The following is a 17,509-nucleotide window of genomic DNA, read 5'->3' as shown; positions in this document are numbered from 1 at the left end:
AGTTGATCTTTTGCCATTATCCTTCAGGCATACTTGTTTACCTACAGCAAAACCAAAAGCTGTAAACTTGATATTGAACTTGACAATCAAAAAGCTAGGCCGACGGTTAACGAAAATGCCACCACCCGCAAAAAGTTTGTCAGCTTTAGGCCGACGGTGACGCGATATTCAACAGTCGTTAGTTGGGCGACAACTTTACGATGACGTGATTGACATGGTGACCAATTTAGCCCTAAGCGAACGCCATATAGAAAAGATGTTTTTTTGTAGGCTTTCCCACTACCGGAGGAAAAAATCTCATTATGTATAATTTTTGCAGCCATAGATTAAACATTTACATAAAGTCATCAGCTGCACGAAACTAGGGCTCAACTTCTTAACTTTGGCCGCGAGTAGGGCTAGCCTAAATTTTACTGGTTGGCAAAATTGGCCCGACTTCGCTCAGTTGGATGATTCGTGTCAACCATAACATCGACTGATGGATTTCATTAATCATCTTGCACAATTTCATTGATCATTTGAAGGCTCTCTCCTAACTTTCCAAGCTAAGGAAGAACGCAAGAGAATCGATTCCGGCCCATTACAAGTTGAAGCAGTGAGGAAAGCTTACTTGTGCCTTTATGGGTTTCGCTTTGGGTAGGATCTTCATATAAGCGCGACTGGACTGAGGTCTGAACTCTGGATCTCCAGTTGGATAATGTATATTTAATACACTGACTTGTAAAGATCCATTTGTACACTCAGTGTCCAATGAGATGATGAGCTGAAAAAGCCTAACTTGGTAACATCACGCGCACTCACTCAGAAATACAGGAGACCGATATCTGAGCAAAGTTACAGGCCAACACACTAAACTGCCAAGAAAGACTATAAAAATACATGATATACTCGACATAGTCGACCACATGTTGGAAGTACAGTAAGTTGGTCTCGCGCAATCCAACTCGTAATCCATTTAGATTCGCCAATATTATAAAACTTACGACACTTGCATAAATATAATTTTGTGTCTCCAGTATTAGATTTTCTATATGTAGCCTACTATTCAAACAACTGAACTATCGCACTATTGGATTCCTCGGGCCCCTTAAATGTTCCACTGGAATTATGCTTCACCAAAAAAAAAAAAAAAATTCAAAACCACTGGGTTGCATCAATAAATGATTCCATGTTTGATAACTTGACTAACTGGACAGCATAACCGATTTTTAATCGCATAACCCACACGGACTGGTAACCTGGCAAAAGGGCGTGGTACTCAGGTTTGATTACGCAGTCATTTCGGCTTTCATCACCCCCACCGGATTGTGTGTGGAAATGCTTCTTATTAAATTTCATATTTTTTTTTTTGAAACCTCATCGCTTTTGGCAGAATCCAAAAATCGAAAATACCTTAGAAGAGTGAGTAATTTGATACATAACATTATCACATTGCACCAAAACTTGTAGGGTCACATTTTTGCCAGAACAGCCATAGACCACTCACAACACTATCACCCTTGTGTGGTGCATACCATATATGTACACACTCTTTAAACTTGACCATTTCCCCGTTTTATAGTATATATGTGGTATCATCACTCAATGGTATTGTACTTACATCCAAATTCTTAATCTTATTACTATATTTACATGCAGTGTGTTTCATGTTGTGTTGTGTCTGTATTTATATATATAGATGTTGTTTTGTTATACAAACTCCTTTGTACACACAGTTTTGGATACTCCACTCTTACCTCTGTTACCAAACCCACCCACCCTCTTTGCACAACTGTCTGTATAAAGGACCATATTATACGTATTTGATGTACCGTAATATAATTTATAAATATCAAAAGGGATGTATGACGCATATTCGTGTTTTAGGCCAGTATGATCTTGTGCATACATACCGTATTCAGTATTTATAATTACTAATTCTTTTATATTGCTTTTACGAGACGAATAAACATACATACATACACTGGACCAATATGTAAATCCTATCCCTTTCTTACAAACTTTTAGTAATAATATACAATAAACATATACTACCGCACGAACAAACGCAGCATGTTAATTACCGAATTTGCCTCGAGGAAAATCTGCCTATAAGTAATATTTTGACGGCGGTGTCCTCGTCAGTCACCGTAGCGCAGGGGTAGCGACTAGGTGCCGCTGAGCGTAAGTCTTTGGAGGATGAACTGATAGTAAGCCCCAAAACGGCCAAATATCAGTGAATAGCTCTAGAATAGAGCAAAACAGTAGTGAAAAAGACGTTCTTACCACTTTGTGTCTAACTTTAAATGCCATGAAATCGTTTGTTTCAAAATTTCGGATCTTAGGGCAAAAAATAAACACACTCGCTACCACTCAAAATTAAAAAAAAAAAAAAAGATTGCGCAAGAAATTCCAATTTTCAAATCATTCCTAACACTAACTAGATAAATACCAATTTTTAAACGATGCGGACCGTTTGCGTGTAAAGCGAACGTGATGACCACTACACTACAGAAACGCATACGCCGGTGGGTCATATTAAAATGAACAATACTCTTGGGAGACTTCTATATAGGGAAACATATACACCCGTGGTTCGTGAAATCGGCTTGAAACCGACCCTGATGTCTTTCCGTAGTGTAGTGGTCATCGCGTTTGCAAACGGTCCTTCCAAAGTGAGAAACATGTTTTCCTGTTAACATTTTGCTCTAGCCTAAAATCTTTGACGGATCTCGTTCATCGCCATAAGAAATGGTGCATATTATGAACTTAGGTATCCTTTTTAAAGTATAAATTATCCCTTCGTGGTAGATTTTTACTTCCTCCTAATATCTCGAATTACTTTTAAGATGAAATGAATATTTGCTCGAACAATCGATAATAACCAAATGTATTTTTATCATAATTATCACACATTTAAGAAAAATGGGTTGAAATGCTGAAATGAATCAGTTGTTAAAAACATCTCAAATACAATAAGTAATTAAAATTTAACTTCAATGGGAAGTATTGCGGTAAACTTATAAATGAAAATAGTTGTCAAATCACCGACTTTTTTTTAAAATCTAGATAAGTAATTTTATCCGTTGCTAAAACGTGGAGATAATGAATATAGACATTTCAAATGTCAAGTTGCTCAATTTAAAGCGTAAAAGTGTGGAATCGAGTAATATATGAACCGATTAAAATGAACAGGAGACGGATTAAAATATGCAGTGGATCTTGAGAAGACTTCGAAGTTTTTTAAAAACCCAAATAACACGCATATGTAGTTACCACACACCCTGCCTCTATACACGGCGGTTGTGAATTAAGTATTTTAGGTTCGAAACCTGCTTGGTCTAGCAGTATATTCCTACCAAGCCGCAAGTTTCAGATTTTTACGTAAGAGTTACAGTTTCCGTGAAGCCTCGTTCTGAGTGGAAATACGAAACACCGTGAGAAAATGACCGCGGAGACTTATCATAACTACATTCTCATTCGTCACATATACAAATCGTTACGTTGTAAACGATCCATCCAACGTGAATCTAGACCGCTAGGGTTGATATCTAACTTTTAAGTGTTTCCTCTTTCATGTCATTTATTTTGCCGTCATATCCGTTGTGCAAGGCTGACTGCATTCTGCGTTATTGGACACGTTAGTGGACATAACGATCGTTTTGTTATTATGTTGTTGTTGTACTTGTTCTTTGTAGCAGAAAAAAACTCTTTGATTACTGGACTAATCAATTTGAAACTAAACTTTTCGCTAGAACGCTATTACTTTTATTTATTTCAAGTATCCCGGTGTGCTGTATGGGATTCGTTTCTTCGTGTGATATGACGTCATCACAATTTTGCCACTATGTTGCGCTATGTGCTCATAAATTTGAGCATAACTCTCTTGTTTATCGCCATTTGATTGTTCACAGCGTACTCAATTATAAATTTTTACCCACTGTCTAATGAACACAATTGCTACGACACCGTCACTCCCACCACTTCAAGGCAAACCATATGCTTATTTTGTCTCATATTCTTTTGAATGATGTATAGGACTGAAACAAGTGCAGAAACGAAACATTTAGTGAACTTGCAAACAGCTGTGAAGATTATACCTCATATTCGGTAAACAAAGGTTTAGAATTCGAAGTTTTATAAGATTTTCATATTCAGCAAACGAATAATTCAAATTTTACAATTGCGGTAAATTTTGAATTCGACAAACAAACATTTCAAAATCTAAGTTTTGTGATGAAGTTTTTATTTTGTGTTGCAGTCCTAACCAATTACAATTCTTATTTCTACGCCGTGATTATCTTGTTAAAACGTGTAAAAACAATAAAAAACCGTCAAAAAGCACTAGAAACCTTGCTAAAAAGTGCAAAAATGTATCAGAAGTTCGCTCAACTTCATTTGTCTCTTGTAACTTTGCTCAGAGATCATTGTTCTATATTTTTGAGTGATGCGCGTAACTTTGCTTTCAGTAAATTTGCTTATACAAACACACACACTTTGGTCTGATTGCATATAGAAGGAATGCACAAACTTCATGTGCGGCGAGCACCCTAATCATCATACACGAGTAGCAGACGTAAATTAACTCTTCGCTATATTTATCTCGGGAACTGAATGCCAAGCCCTGTATTATCCCCAAGATTAACAACTGAATAAATAAAAATATGGCTATGTACTGATTTATATTCTTCGAGTAAAGTTGTAAATTGATGATGTTTTAGCCTTTTTTGATATAATTCGTACACTTTACCACAATTTTCACATTACTTGAATTTCAAATACAATTTATTGGAATGGTCGTGATCACAAATGTACTGATTGACTCGACATGGTTTGCAATACGCTAATCATTGTTATCAGATTTCCTATTTCCAGAGGTAAATAGTATCTTGTGCTACTATAATAGAAACCAGTCGAACTTTACATATATTATTGCGATTTTGAGGAAAATCCATAACATGCACTGCGATTAATACTTCAGCCTTCTCCTCTTATGGAATTAGTTTGAAACGAGCACGCCAAAACCTGACTAAAATAGCACGTGGTGACCCAGTATTCTAAATTACCAAAATTATGTTGAAACCAATGCACCCATCGAAAATATTCATAACGGTCGGTTGTAAAATAGCAAATATGCAATTTATATATATGTATTCCTATTTTATCGATTTGATCGACAACACGGGGTTATTTTCGCTGTACTTGGGCGACGGTAATATTTGGGCCACATTTTGCTGTCGCACAAATAGTTTGGACTTTATTTTCTTTAGGAGCAAAAAGTGTGAAACTTTTTGTGATTCTGGTTCTTGTTGACAGTTTCTAGGCCCAGCTATCTATCTTGTAGTTGTTTTTGCTAAGTTGGGGCTACAAAAAAAAATCATGATTTCTCTTTTTAGACCCGGTTATCTTTTGACAAGATTTTGAGGATTAACAGGAAATATTTTTTGCTATCGTATTGTATTCCAATAATTCGCTGGAAACATATCTGGAACTTGGAGTACTGTTATGGTAAATTTCACCCTAAATGTGCAAACTTGCAGACTGGACCTATTACGTTATATATAGTATGTATCTGCTTAGTCAGGAGCGATGAGAAGTCGGTTTTAGTTATCGATTCAAATAAAGGATAAATTCAGTCGGATCTTGCTCGCCTTACCGTACTTGGTAAAGATTTCCCATAATTAATCGAATTGGTGGGGATATCACTTCAAGTGTGCAAAGTATCTCACTATCTAATTATGGCAGTCATGAAAATATATGGAGCAAACATAATAATCCTCTCCAGAGTGACAGAATAGAGTCTTTTCGTGATATTATTAGGAGTGTTTATAGAGTTTCTTTTAAGGGTTTTGCTGATATATCAATTCAATGGACCATATATAAAAACTTTATTATGTTGTTTTGTTCTGCCAGCTAATATTTAGTAAGTTGCATATTAATAGTTTTATTTGAACTCCTGGATATGAATCACTGTTTGCCACAACTTGTGAATGAAGTTGCCAAAGTTCAATTCGTTACTTGAAGGTGAATATAATTTATTGGACAACTATCATAATGTCAAATATTCATTAGTTTCATAGACACCCGATTAGTTTTTGTTTTGAGCATTAAAGATTAAGTTTTTCAAACCAATCAATTCTGTACATTCTAGCATTGCTCAATCAGAAAATTAACTAATAATACATATTACATATGATAACAATTTTTGATTTGGCAACATATTCCATATTCTTAACAACATGCTTGACTATTGCCGACTTTATTTATATTTTGCTTGAAAGCTAACAAAAAAGCGGCGACGTCGTCCCATAAACTGGTACCTATCTATATCGATAAATGAATATGAAACATTCAGTACTCCAGAAGTATGTAAACCAAGATGGCGGACACCGGAACATTGTATGTGTACAACGTTAGGGTTAGGCCATAATTTCAGGAACAAACACTACGGGACTCACTTGGGTATTCCCCGACCTTGTAATAGAACTAAGGAAAATTAGAATACAATTATGGCCTAATCCTAACCTGGTACACATACTACGTACCGGTGTCCGCCATCTTGGTTCACATATTTCTGGAGCGCCAAACATTCATACCGGTACATTATTATATTTTCCCAAACCAAATCGACAAAATCATTTTTTTGCTGAAGATGCATTTTAGATCAAATAACGTTAGCGTGGTTTTCCTAATCGCAGATGTGGTGAATTACGATGCTAACAAGAAAACAGACAAAAAACAAAGCGCTTTGCTTCCATTTTGAGGGTTTAATAAATGAAAGACGTTAAAGCGGTTCAATAAATGATTGAAGAAATATGTGCTTCATTGTACAGTATATAAGATAATTCGGAGTCATTCAAAAACATGTGGAAGGAAAGATGGTATTTGGAGAATGAAGAATTCGGTGAGGATAAAACTAGTAAATATCGCAAGAAAAATCATATGGTTGATCTGAAAAAAGAAGTTGTTCAGCAAATATCGGAAAAAAGACATATTGGCCGAATATCCACAAACCGTTGGTATGATTGGAAAGTTATTTATCAGCCAAACCCCTCTTGTGCACTATAAAAGTTTATCTATTACCATTCATGAATATAAGTGATATAGCATTGTAAGCTGGCCTCTAAGTGAGTGTTGATTCTGAGTATGCCAACAAAACTACAATCGAAATCGGTACGAGCCTGGTAAAATATGTTGGTGATCGACAAGGAATGTCTTTTTTTAACATCTGTATCTAATTCTCAAACTCAAAATTTATGTACCTATACATGTACCTTATGCTTTATGAGGAAGTGAATAAGCGATTGGTGTGAAACTAAAAGTAAATGAGAAATAAATTTACTCTTACATTCTCTCTTAAAGATACTTAGGTTATTTTCTAATATGTAATATCGCCCCTCTTTTCTAAGTTTTTGATAATGCATCTTTCAATTGGTTTTTAAATTCTTTAAAATTTCGGCACGAAACACGCGCACCAATTTTTGATCTACATATTGATTTTCCCTTATCTTAAAAATGAAACTGGATTCTGAAACCATGCCCATTTTGGCAAATGAATATACCGTAGGTTATTTTTATTCATTTTGTAAAAATTGTTTAAAATACCTTCATAACGTTTCTGGACTTTGAATCGCTGACAACGAAATACTAGAAAAAGTGTGGTGCGTGATATATAGCGGTCATTGTGATATTTATTCTTGATTACTGTGTACTTTTACTAGGATTTTTCCGCATTGTTGTAAACTCATAATATTAATTACATTAACTGGCGTAACTATTTTCCGACTATTAAATAAGCAAATCAGTTAATGGCCTATACACTGTGGACTAATTTGGACGCATCCCACTCAGATATATATATTGCCTGAAATAGAAATTCAGATTAAAAAGATCTACTTAGCTCTTGAAATTTTTCTACCGAACTGGAACTCTGGCATATTTAAAAGCTCATGTTATTCTTTTAGCGACAGCATTCCTAATTAAACAAATGGGGTACAATTTGTTGCTGAGACTTGTGGCAACGCAGGAATTAGGACACGTCTATGTACGGAAAGTCTGAATTGCTCCTGACGATGCCGAGTTATTTCGTTTTCCACCCCCATTCCCTCTGTTCTCCCGTTTTAAATATATAATTATGCAACTTACGGTCATCAGAACACGAAATATTGCATTTATTAGGAAAAGTTTCTGGTAATGGTAAAAGTTTTCTGGAAATGGTAACTATATTTGAAAGAATATTTATTCAGGTGATGGTTCGATTTAATGGTGGGAGGTACCAAAATACAACGTGTAGTTTTAACTTGCTCATATAAATACTTTCAATTGTTAATACAATAAATTATCGCAAAACAACTTAATAATTATGGCGATTTCAAGACCCTCAACATCATGAATCGATATTTACTAGTTCTTTTGCCTAAAAGTGATGTAAAGCACGTGTAATGCACTTATTATAGACAAATACATTTGAATACAACAAAAAACGACATCGAACGCACAAAATTGAGATAATCGATGAAACCCTATAGTAACTTCGATATGCGATAATTAGTTTTCTAACCCCATTTATTTGCGAATTTAATGCGTCTCTGAAATACCAAGTGATTGGTATTGACATCCTTGGTTTTCATCAAATATATCAAAAGTGATGGCCGAAAAAAAAGATAAAAAAATAAATTTAAAATCCAATTTTTTCGAATTTTATTGATGATAACATTTTTAGCTTTCTTATGTTGAAATATATCCGAATATACTAAAAATTTTAATCCAAATGCACTAGAACAAATTTTCTATTTTGGGGTCCGAGGTCATATAGGTAATTGAAACCACTCCCTTAAGATATAATTATAAAATTCTCACATCGACTAATGCAAAAAAAAATTGAGTTTGACTGAAAATTCGCTCATTTATATGTGTTTGAAGTTTAACTCACGACTTCGTAACTTTCAGCAATAAGTCATTTAACAGATAATCCAATTTATGAAATTATGGAAATTTTGTCATGTGGTATTCAAAACTCCACTATGAACAACTTTCAAAATATTGCTATTAGATCTCTTTTCAGGTTAAACTTTGACCTCAATAAAATAGTCTATTCTATTTTTGAAATTGCAATTACTTCGCAAAATATAATTTTGTAGACGATGAGATTTTAGTTCTGAACAATTCCTGAACAATACTTTTCAGTATGTATACTGTCAATTTATTATTTTTCCATGTGTGTCATCTATTACGAGTATAAAAATACTTAAATGAGTAGTCTCATATTTTCATGTGCATGGTCTAATATCGTCTGATACACGAGAAACTCTTTTGTGATTAGGCAACCGAGAGCACTTCAGTTCGAAAGCGCAGTCGGAGTCAGATGTCGTTACGCACGACGAAACTTGATACGAAAGTATATATATATTTTACAAATATATTCAACAGGTGGGCAGTACCTACAAGCAAAGCATTTAGGGGAAGCGTGAACGTTTTTAATGATGGACTATGATTAAATAGCCAGCTCGCGGTGTCGACCATATCCAATGATGTTCCTCATTCCCGCAAATAGGCTAAATAACGTAGTCCCTCGGAATTGGGCGACGACGATTGGGCACCAACTCCACTATATTTAAAACGAACTGTATTACTTGCGTGAAATTTTGTCATACCATTTTTTATTGAAAACCGCTAAAAATAACGCTGTGAGTGGCTCACCATATGCCACAGAAAACAAGTAGCCCAACTGCAGCAAAAAATAACATGTGACCGAAATGCAGCAAATAGATGTATATATATATATACTACATAACAGGGCGTCATCAATTATATTTGTGAATTATATATATTTGTGAAGTCTGGTCAATAGTTAACCAGTTGCCCACCTGAATGAAATCCTCCAAAAGCACACAAAGTAGCCTACGCCACGATAAGTATATTATCACAAGATATTTCCAGCTCTTAAAATGACGAACTGGTCAGTGCGTGAAACATGTGCATAATACGTCGCGGTTCTCTGAAGGCATAGTGTCCGCTGTGAATTACGTCTCTCACTACTTTTATGGTATATATATATATATATATCACTGAAGCGTGATAAATGTCTGCCTTTTATTGCAAAATTTATGTTTTATGTCTTCACCAAGGTTTTTTGTACTAAATTATTGCAACGCTGCTAGAAAGACCGTTATTATATTTTTTCTTATGTGTAGATTTTTAAATGATCAATTGTTAGTTTTATTCTACTGCATTCGAATAGATTCCGCAAGCTGGAAGGAAAATCACTTGGAATGATCTTTGAGAAAAACAGCACACGCACTAAAGTATCAACAGAAATTGGAACGCACTTGTTAGGAGGACATTCTTGCGTTATAACGTTATGAAGACGTTCAGGGCAGCAATAAAGCAGGGTCGGTAATTAATTAGAAGCAAGCTTTTAATTAGATTTTCTAGAGCAGGGTGGTCCAAAGTTGTCCGCTTCCGGGGCCACAAAATTATTTTTGCATTCTTCGGGGACCACAATAGTGCCAAGAATAGATAAACAGCGCAATACAGAACAAACACTTATAGTGTGCAAACACATTGATCAATATTTGTCATTTGACTCATTTATCAAGCTAAAACATGCGAAAATCACAAAAAACAAAATCACTAAAACGTGCCAAAGTCTTTCTCTATACCTACATTTAGTGTAAGATTCGAAACTCTTCATAACTGAGAAAGTGCCTCCGCACATGTTTTCAAAAACATTGCTTCCTAAAAGCAGTATGCCAGGAAGTCGCAATTAGTTTGGTTGTCGCACCTGTTTTCCCTCAGGTTTGCTATCGATTTTGCTTCAAACTTGGAGTATGGTATAGTTATCCATTAATGCCGAAACCGGAAAGATATGGCAGAAATTGTCATTTAAATTTGTAACGAAAATTATATAAGCCTATCCTTTGAGAATCTCAATATTAGAATGAGTAAACATTGTTTGAATATGAATTGTCATTTCTGTTGAAAGCTACAATTTTAGGCATTTACCACGAATGACTGACCTTTAATTCATTTGTAATTGATACCTACATTTTAAGTAATTTACGTCAATGCGGTGAACTGCCCAGTAGTTCATTATTTCTTCATCATACTTAAAATACGCTAAACAAACTTGTAGCTTTGGCAACGTAGGCCCGGATATGAGATAGCAAAATATGTGAGTGTTATCGGAAGAAGTAAACGACTAGTTTGAAGAGAAAGGTGTGAGAAAAGTGAGTACACACGATGCACCTACCGTTGAATGGTTACGTCCTTTATTATCGGCTTATAAAATGTAGAAATACTGTATATATTAGTATTTATATATATACAGATATAACTTTCTCATTCATTACACAGTTGGTTAAAGTACAGAAATAATATTTATATATATGAGAAATTTGGTAAAACATGCTACATAGAATGTGGATTCATCGAACACTGACTCGCTGTAATACACTCAGATGTGTTACTCATAGTCGAAAACAATCTACATCACCAAAAAGGTATGGAATACATATTTAAATCAACCTGAACTAGTTTTTTACCAAAAAAAAAACAGAGTTAGTTTATTGTTTACCTCTTCCTGCCCACAGTGTTGCATCTACAAATCATGCTCAGATATTTCGACAGCAGGACATCTCGATGAAAGGAAGAAGTTTGCTTTCACTAGCAGACTATACTAGAGAAGATCTTCTTCATTTATTGAGCAGTGCTGCGGACCTAAAGTTAAGGATGAAGCAACTGAATGGAAGGTATTACAAATCTTTTCCCAATGTCTTCCTTTGTCGTGGAAGATTGGGAAGGGTAGGAATAGGGTAGGGTTCCTGTGTTTATCCTGGGAATCGAAAAGATGATGAGACAGCTCAGTCATATATATATGATGAACTCGCCTTTTTGAATCCCTCTCGATCATACTCTAGGTCGATTTCATCGTAGCATATAGTTCTAGAATCTAGATGATGAAGGAAGCAATTACCGACCAGCTGTTACGTGATTCAGGAAAACTTTCATAAGTACACTTAAGCATCGACATCGCCTTTATAAATGTTATAAATAGCGGGGCCACAATTTATGCATGGTTTTTATAAATCTATTCAGTTGTGTATACGCTAAATTTATTCAAAGTGCAATAAATCGCCATTAATAATACAATTTGTCTGTTAATTCATAAGTTACGCTTCAAAATAGTTGAGGAAATTGTTTTAAATCAGTTTGTAAGCTATGGTGTAATGATGGAGACGTACCATCAAATTTAAATATCATTCTAAGGAACATTGCGCCGATAAGTTGATGTTAATGATCATTTTAGGTTAAGATCAATTGTTTGTTTTATCCTACTGCATTCGCATAGATTCCGCAAGCTGGAAGAAAAATCACTTGGAATGATCTTTAGGAAAACCAGCACACGCACTAAAATATCAACAGAAACTGGAATGAATTTGTTAGGAGGACATTCTTGCGTCATACCATATGAAGACGTCCAGGGCAACGCTAATGGAGGGTCGGTAATTAATTAGAAGCAAGCTTTCGGATCTTCCAGGAACTCGTTTATGAATATTGATAAATCAATGAATTAAGACAATCGTTGATGTATCTGCTAACACTCTCGCTATAGTTTATATATATACAATGGGAATGAGCAGTGAAAAAAAATACTAAATATATATATCTATATGTAGTTGCTCTTCAAATCGTCACTTTTAGTATAAAATATCTCCAAGTCAGTCTGCAAAGCGACGATATACTTTTATCAATACGGCACCAGAACAGTTTACATTAAACATTCAAGTCTGTTTTAACTCATATATTAAACAGTGTGTACTCCAAACTTTTTGACTGTATTCTTGCGCGCATCACTTGTGATGCAGAACTACAACAACTGCACAAATGCATCGACGTTCCAGTTATCAATGGATCTTCTGAGATGTCGCATCCGTTGCAGATATTAGCAGATTTTCTTACCTTAATAGTAAGCTCTGTTTTCTATGTTAGCTCTCTAATGGGAGGCTTAAGTGTTTATTGCCGTGTTAAACTTAAAAATCAATTATACTAAATCGAGCATTGCCGAAGTGGCCAACTTTTCACATGTTTCTACATGAATCGTGGACTTCAATCACTGGCAACACAATATTTCGATTTTGCTTTAGACCAGTGGTCGGAAAGCCGCGGGTCGTTGAGCACATTCTAGTGGGTCTCCAATAAATTTCAATTATGGCAGTGATACGCAAATAAGTTCAATAAACCTAACATTACATAAATAAAATATTGCCAAATGGTTTTTGTTCATTTATCAGAAGATCTTACATTACATTTCAACCAAACAAATTAAATGTCGCTTGACAAGTTTATTACGGGGTTAAATTAGAAAATTTCCAACGAAATTTCCCATTTTGCTATATATTTGAGCCTCACTTGAAATACTTTGCCGGCCACTGGTCTAGGCATCGAATGGTTGAAAGAATGACCAATATTGCAAATATATTGAAATCGCCTGATTTTCCTTACTGAAAATATCTTAGTGACATAACCATTGAAGTCCTTTTGTGTAGCCTAGTTGTCGACGAGTCCAAAGAAATGAAATAAACAAAGTTTTGTTTTGTGTAATTATGAGGATTCAAGTAGGAGAATAATAATTCTAACTATGCTCATTTGCCACATTTTTTTTTATATCTTTTAAGGAATATTTTGGAAATATCAAGAGAAAGTCAATTGGTTGGGTAGGAGATGGAAACAATATCATACATACCTTGATGATCAGTGCGCCAAAACTGGGAATGGATTTACAAATTTGTACCCCCAAGATGTATCGGATTTCATCTAAAATTGCAAGGTTGCTGACAATGTTTTAGTAATTAGATAGATCTTTTCATTTTCATTTTGTACGACTAAAAACAAAAGGAATATTCAGGAGGAATGATGAATCCTAATATACATTTTTTGTCCTATAAAAAATAGAAATTGGGTATAAACTTTGCGTAACACTTTTCAATATTCTTATCAAATAATCCATGCTTTTATGAAGGTATTGTCATAACTTTACATGAAAACGTCTGTCGGTTTATAATACATTTTATTACCGTGATTATCGGGACAATTCTTGACGTGGGATAAAATCTATAAGTTTTTGACGGGATGTTTGCAGACGGGTGATTTACAGCTGCAATGTTTAATAATGCAGATTTTAGATGATCAACAACATAAATTATATCAGCAACATAAATTATATTTGAATCTACATTTTTATGTCTCTAATTTTTCAAGACATGCTGCAGAACTCGCCAAATACTATGGGACGAGAATTGATTATTATGATGATCCTTCTAACGCTGTCGGCGGTACAAATGCAATTGTGACAGATTTGTGGAACCCACTTACCAAAAAGGTATCGTTAACCTGTATTATTCACAAGTACCGTTCATAATTATCCAAGGTCACAGGTCATGCTACGAGAGTTTTGTAACGTTAACCAACTGACAGAACTCATATTTTTGTCAAAATGAGATTGCAAATAATAGCAAAAATTAAAGGCTACTGGTCTGCTCCTTGAATATTTCAGTACAATGTGTTTCATTTTACAGATGTGCGATACAGCAGCTGACGCTTGGTGCTTTCTGCACTGTTTACCTTGGAAACCAAAAAACGAGCGCGACGAATGGTTTTGTTCGGATAAATGTCTAATATACAAAGAAATAGAAAACAGGAAATGGACAATAATGGTATGAAATACATAGGTATATTATATATATATATATATAATATATAAAAATGATCGTTTTATTAGAAGGCACCCTGTAACCAGTGTTCCCTCTAAAGTCTAAGGTGTGCGCGTGTACGCGCACACAGCTTTCAGAGGCTGCGCACACGCATAGATTTACTGCGCAGAGACGTATTTCGATGTAATGTAACATTGTGCTCGGTTGGCAGGTTGAGGAAGTTTGTTGTTGGCCCACTTATTACCCGGTTAAAACGCCAAAATTTCTTCATTGGTTTTTGCACAAATATTAGTCATTTCCAAAAAAGTGCGCACAAACCAAAATTTCTGCGCACACATACTACAAAAAATTAGAGAGAACATTGCCTGTAACTTTTTGCCTCAAACTCTCTGAAAACATGCTGGAAGTAGGCCTACTTATCGAATTGTAGATTTTAGCGGTATTTAAAAGAAGACTAAAACTATTGTGATAGGGTCATTTCTCTTCGTTCTTTCGAACATTACAATAACTTAAAAATATTATAATATTACATTCCTTTTTTATATTTCATTATGGCCTCGCGTTTTGAAACCAATTTGATTTTATTACTATCAATGGGTCAGTCGGAAAGTAACTGCAGAATACGTTGGTACATAAAATTAGCAATGGCCTAATTTCTTATGGGTCTAACCATTGCCATGTTTGAACCGTATTTTTACTATCTTTATATAGTCTGTTTTGATGAATTTGATGGAAGGATATAACGTAAGGAACGATACTGCAAGATTGGATCTATAGAACCTCGAAACCCAAAATGAATCTAGATGGATTGTCGCGTGGCTTGAAGATATTGCTTTGCAAATGCTATTTATAGTAAATTATTACTACTCTTTATCGTACAAGAATTTGTTACCGCTTCACTTCAATGTTTATTTTTGGTATCGGCAGTCTATACGCAGGACTCTAAATCTCCATTAACCCTTTTCTCCCCTATAGGAGGAATATAGATGATCACCTTATCCCAGGTGATAATCCGGCTATAGGTTGCTAATTTACTGTTTTGGGGATGTCCAAACTATTTCAGAGTAGTTCGTTGTTGCAACGGTGTCTAGTGTGTGTTTATCCTTGGTCCATGCTTGATCAGAGTATACTTGTAATCGCACCTGTGCGAATTACAGTCGGCGACACATTTGTCATTAATTTTTTTTTGTTGTTTTTTCTACTTGGTGTATCGACATATTATACGCTTATTTGCGCCTATTAGTCTGGCTGCGTATAATAAGGCCTCCTTTGCGAATAATTTCGCGAATGTATAAAACAAAGTCAACAAATTCTTGCGCCAAGCGTGGGGTCACGATAGTATCTATTTATTTTTGTTATGCATAACGAGGTCATCTCTGCGTCACGTGCAGAGTTATGATCGTAAACAAGTTTGTTATGGCGGCTGTTACATTCCCTCGACGAAAAAAGAACTCTCGATGGAAAAAGCAAGACCAAAGAATCTAAGGCCTTCTTTACGCCAATAATTTCGTGAATATATAAAACAAAGACAACAACAACAACTTTTCTGAATGACCGATAGAAAAAACGGTTTGATTGTTTTTGTGAGAAATTTAGCTTCTATTATCACCATTGGATATATCAAATTCCTACTAGGCAATTACGAATAGGGGAAAATAATTCGGGGAGAACTTTGATTTACAACCCTGACGAGATTAGACTGTTTTCTCGGCCACAAAGGTCATAAATCTCATTCAATTCGTCCGTGGCGCCTTCTAATAGGTGGAAGCAGGTTACTTGACAATAGCTTAAATAAAATAATCACAATGATATCAGAAGGACTGAACATTTTTTCGATTTGGCTCTTTAACGACTTCCGAAATTTCCGTGAGTTATTTATCACATGACACGGAATCGTCAAAACTTCTTATTATATGTGAAGTTCCTCAAGGCTCAATTCTTGGAGTTTTATTTTTTCTCATGTATGTGCATGACCTTATCGCATTAATTTTTTACCGATTCTCGCGCATAGGTGGTGCAACTGTTTTTTTTTAAAGGCATGGGGTTTCGAAATGATTCTGTAATGATGTAAAAGGATGTTGGATTCATCAAGTCTGTGGAATCATCGTGATTTTGCATCCGAGGAAATGTGGGAATGCGACTTATGTTCTGGCTCTTGTCGTACATAAACAAAGACAGATAGTTCTTTAACTCAAACTGCACAGCACTAATCAATACTGTAAATAGTGTGTCAGTTGGTGTTTCCGGCGTAATGCAAGGGGGTATTTTCAGCAGTGGCGTTCAGGAGGTTCGGGCGAAACCTGTTCTCGTTGTAGACGTTAGACGACCGCAGCAGGTGGGATACGTACGCCGAAACTGACAACTAGCCATACATGCGTCGTTTCGAAAGTTTCATATTGGATTTGTGTGAAGCGTTTTATTTTAGTGCATCTCAGATAATCGCATAAATATATTTTCTGAAAAGAGAGTGCTGTTACAGAGTTACAAAAGTGAACCGGTTCTAAAAATTTCGAATCCCATCAATGATCATTTTGTCACTGACTAAGTTCCACTGATTCGATTCTCGATATTTATTCCGTAGTATCTCAAAATATGAGAATGTTGGGTGCCTTGCAATCCAGAAGATAAATATTTATGATGAAGTACAAGATTCGAAATATCTTTCATTGAGTGAACGTTCTATAATATATTGAATATACTAGGCTTTTGTAGTTGCTTCGTTTATGTGGTATTAGAATTTGAGTCATTGTTGCTATGTGTTCTATTACCAAGCATATACAGGGCGTCATCAAATATATTTGTGAAGTCTGGTCAATAGT

The 17,509-nt window shown here is 35.2% G+C and overlaps 1 protein-coding gene across 1 annotated transcript; it reads left to right on the top strand.

Moving 5' to 3' along the window:
• Positions 1 to 12,366: 12,366 nt before the first annotated feature.
• Positions 12,367 to 16,105, top strand: LOC120330435 (ornithine transcarbamylase, mitochondrial-like). Its single transcript, XM_078118364.1, has 6 exons — positions 12,367 to 12,478; positions 12,793 to 12,946; positions 13,656 to 13,807; positions 14,239 to 14,359; positions 14,556 to 14,693; positions 15,402 to 16,105. The coding sequence occupies exons 1-6, from the start codon at positions 12,411 to 12,413 to the stop codon at positions 15,465 to 15,467; spliced, it is 699 nt and encodes a 232-aa protein (XP_077974490.1). The 5' UTR covers positions 12,367 to 12,410; the 3' UTR covers positions 15,468 to 16,105.
• Positions 16,106 to 17,509: the final 1,404 nt, after the last annotated feature.

The sequence above is a fragment of the Styela clava genome, chromosome 12, assembly GCF_964204865.1.
Source record: "Styela clava chromosome 12, kaStyClav1.hap1.2, whole genome shotgun sequence".
Classification (NCBI taxonomy): Eukaryota; Metazoa; Chordata; class Ascidiacea; order Stolidobranchia; family Styelidae; genus Styela; species Styela clava.
The sequence above is the reverse complement of the archived record's forward strand: the minus strand, read 5'-3'. Positions and strand labels throughout refer to the sequence as shown.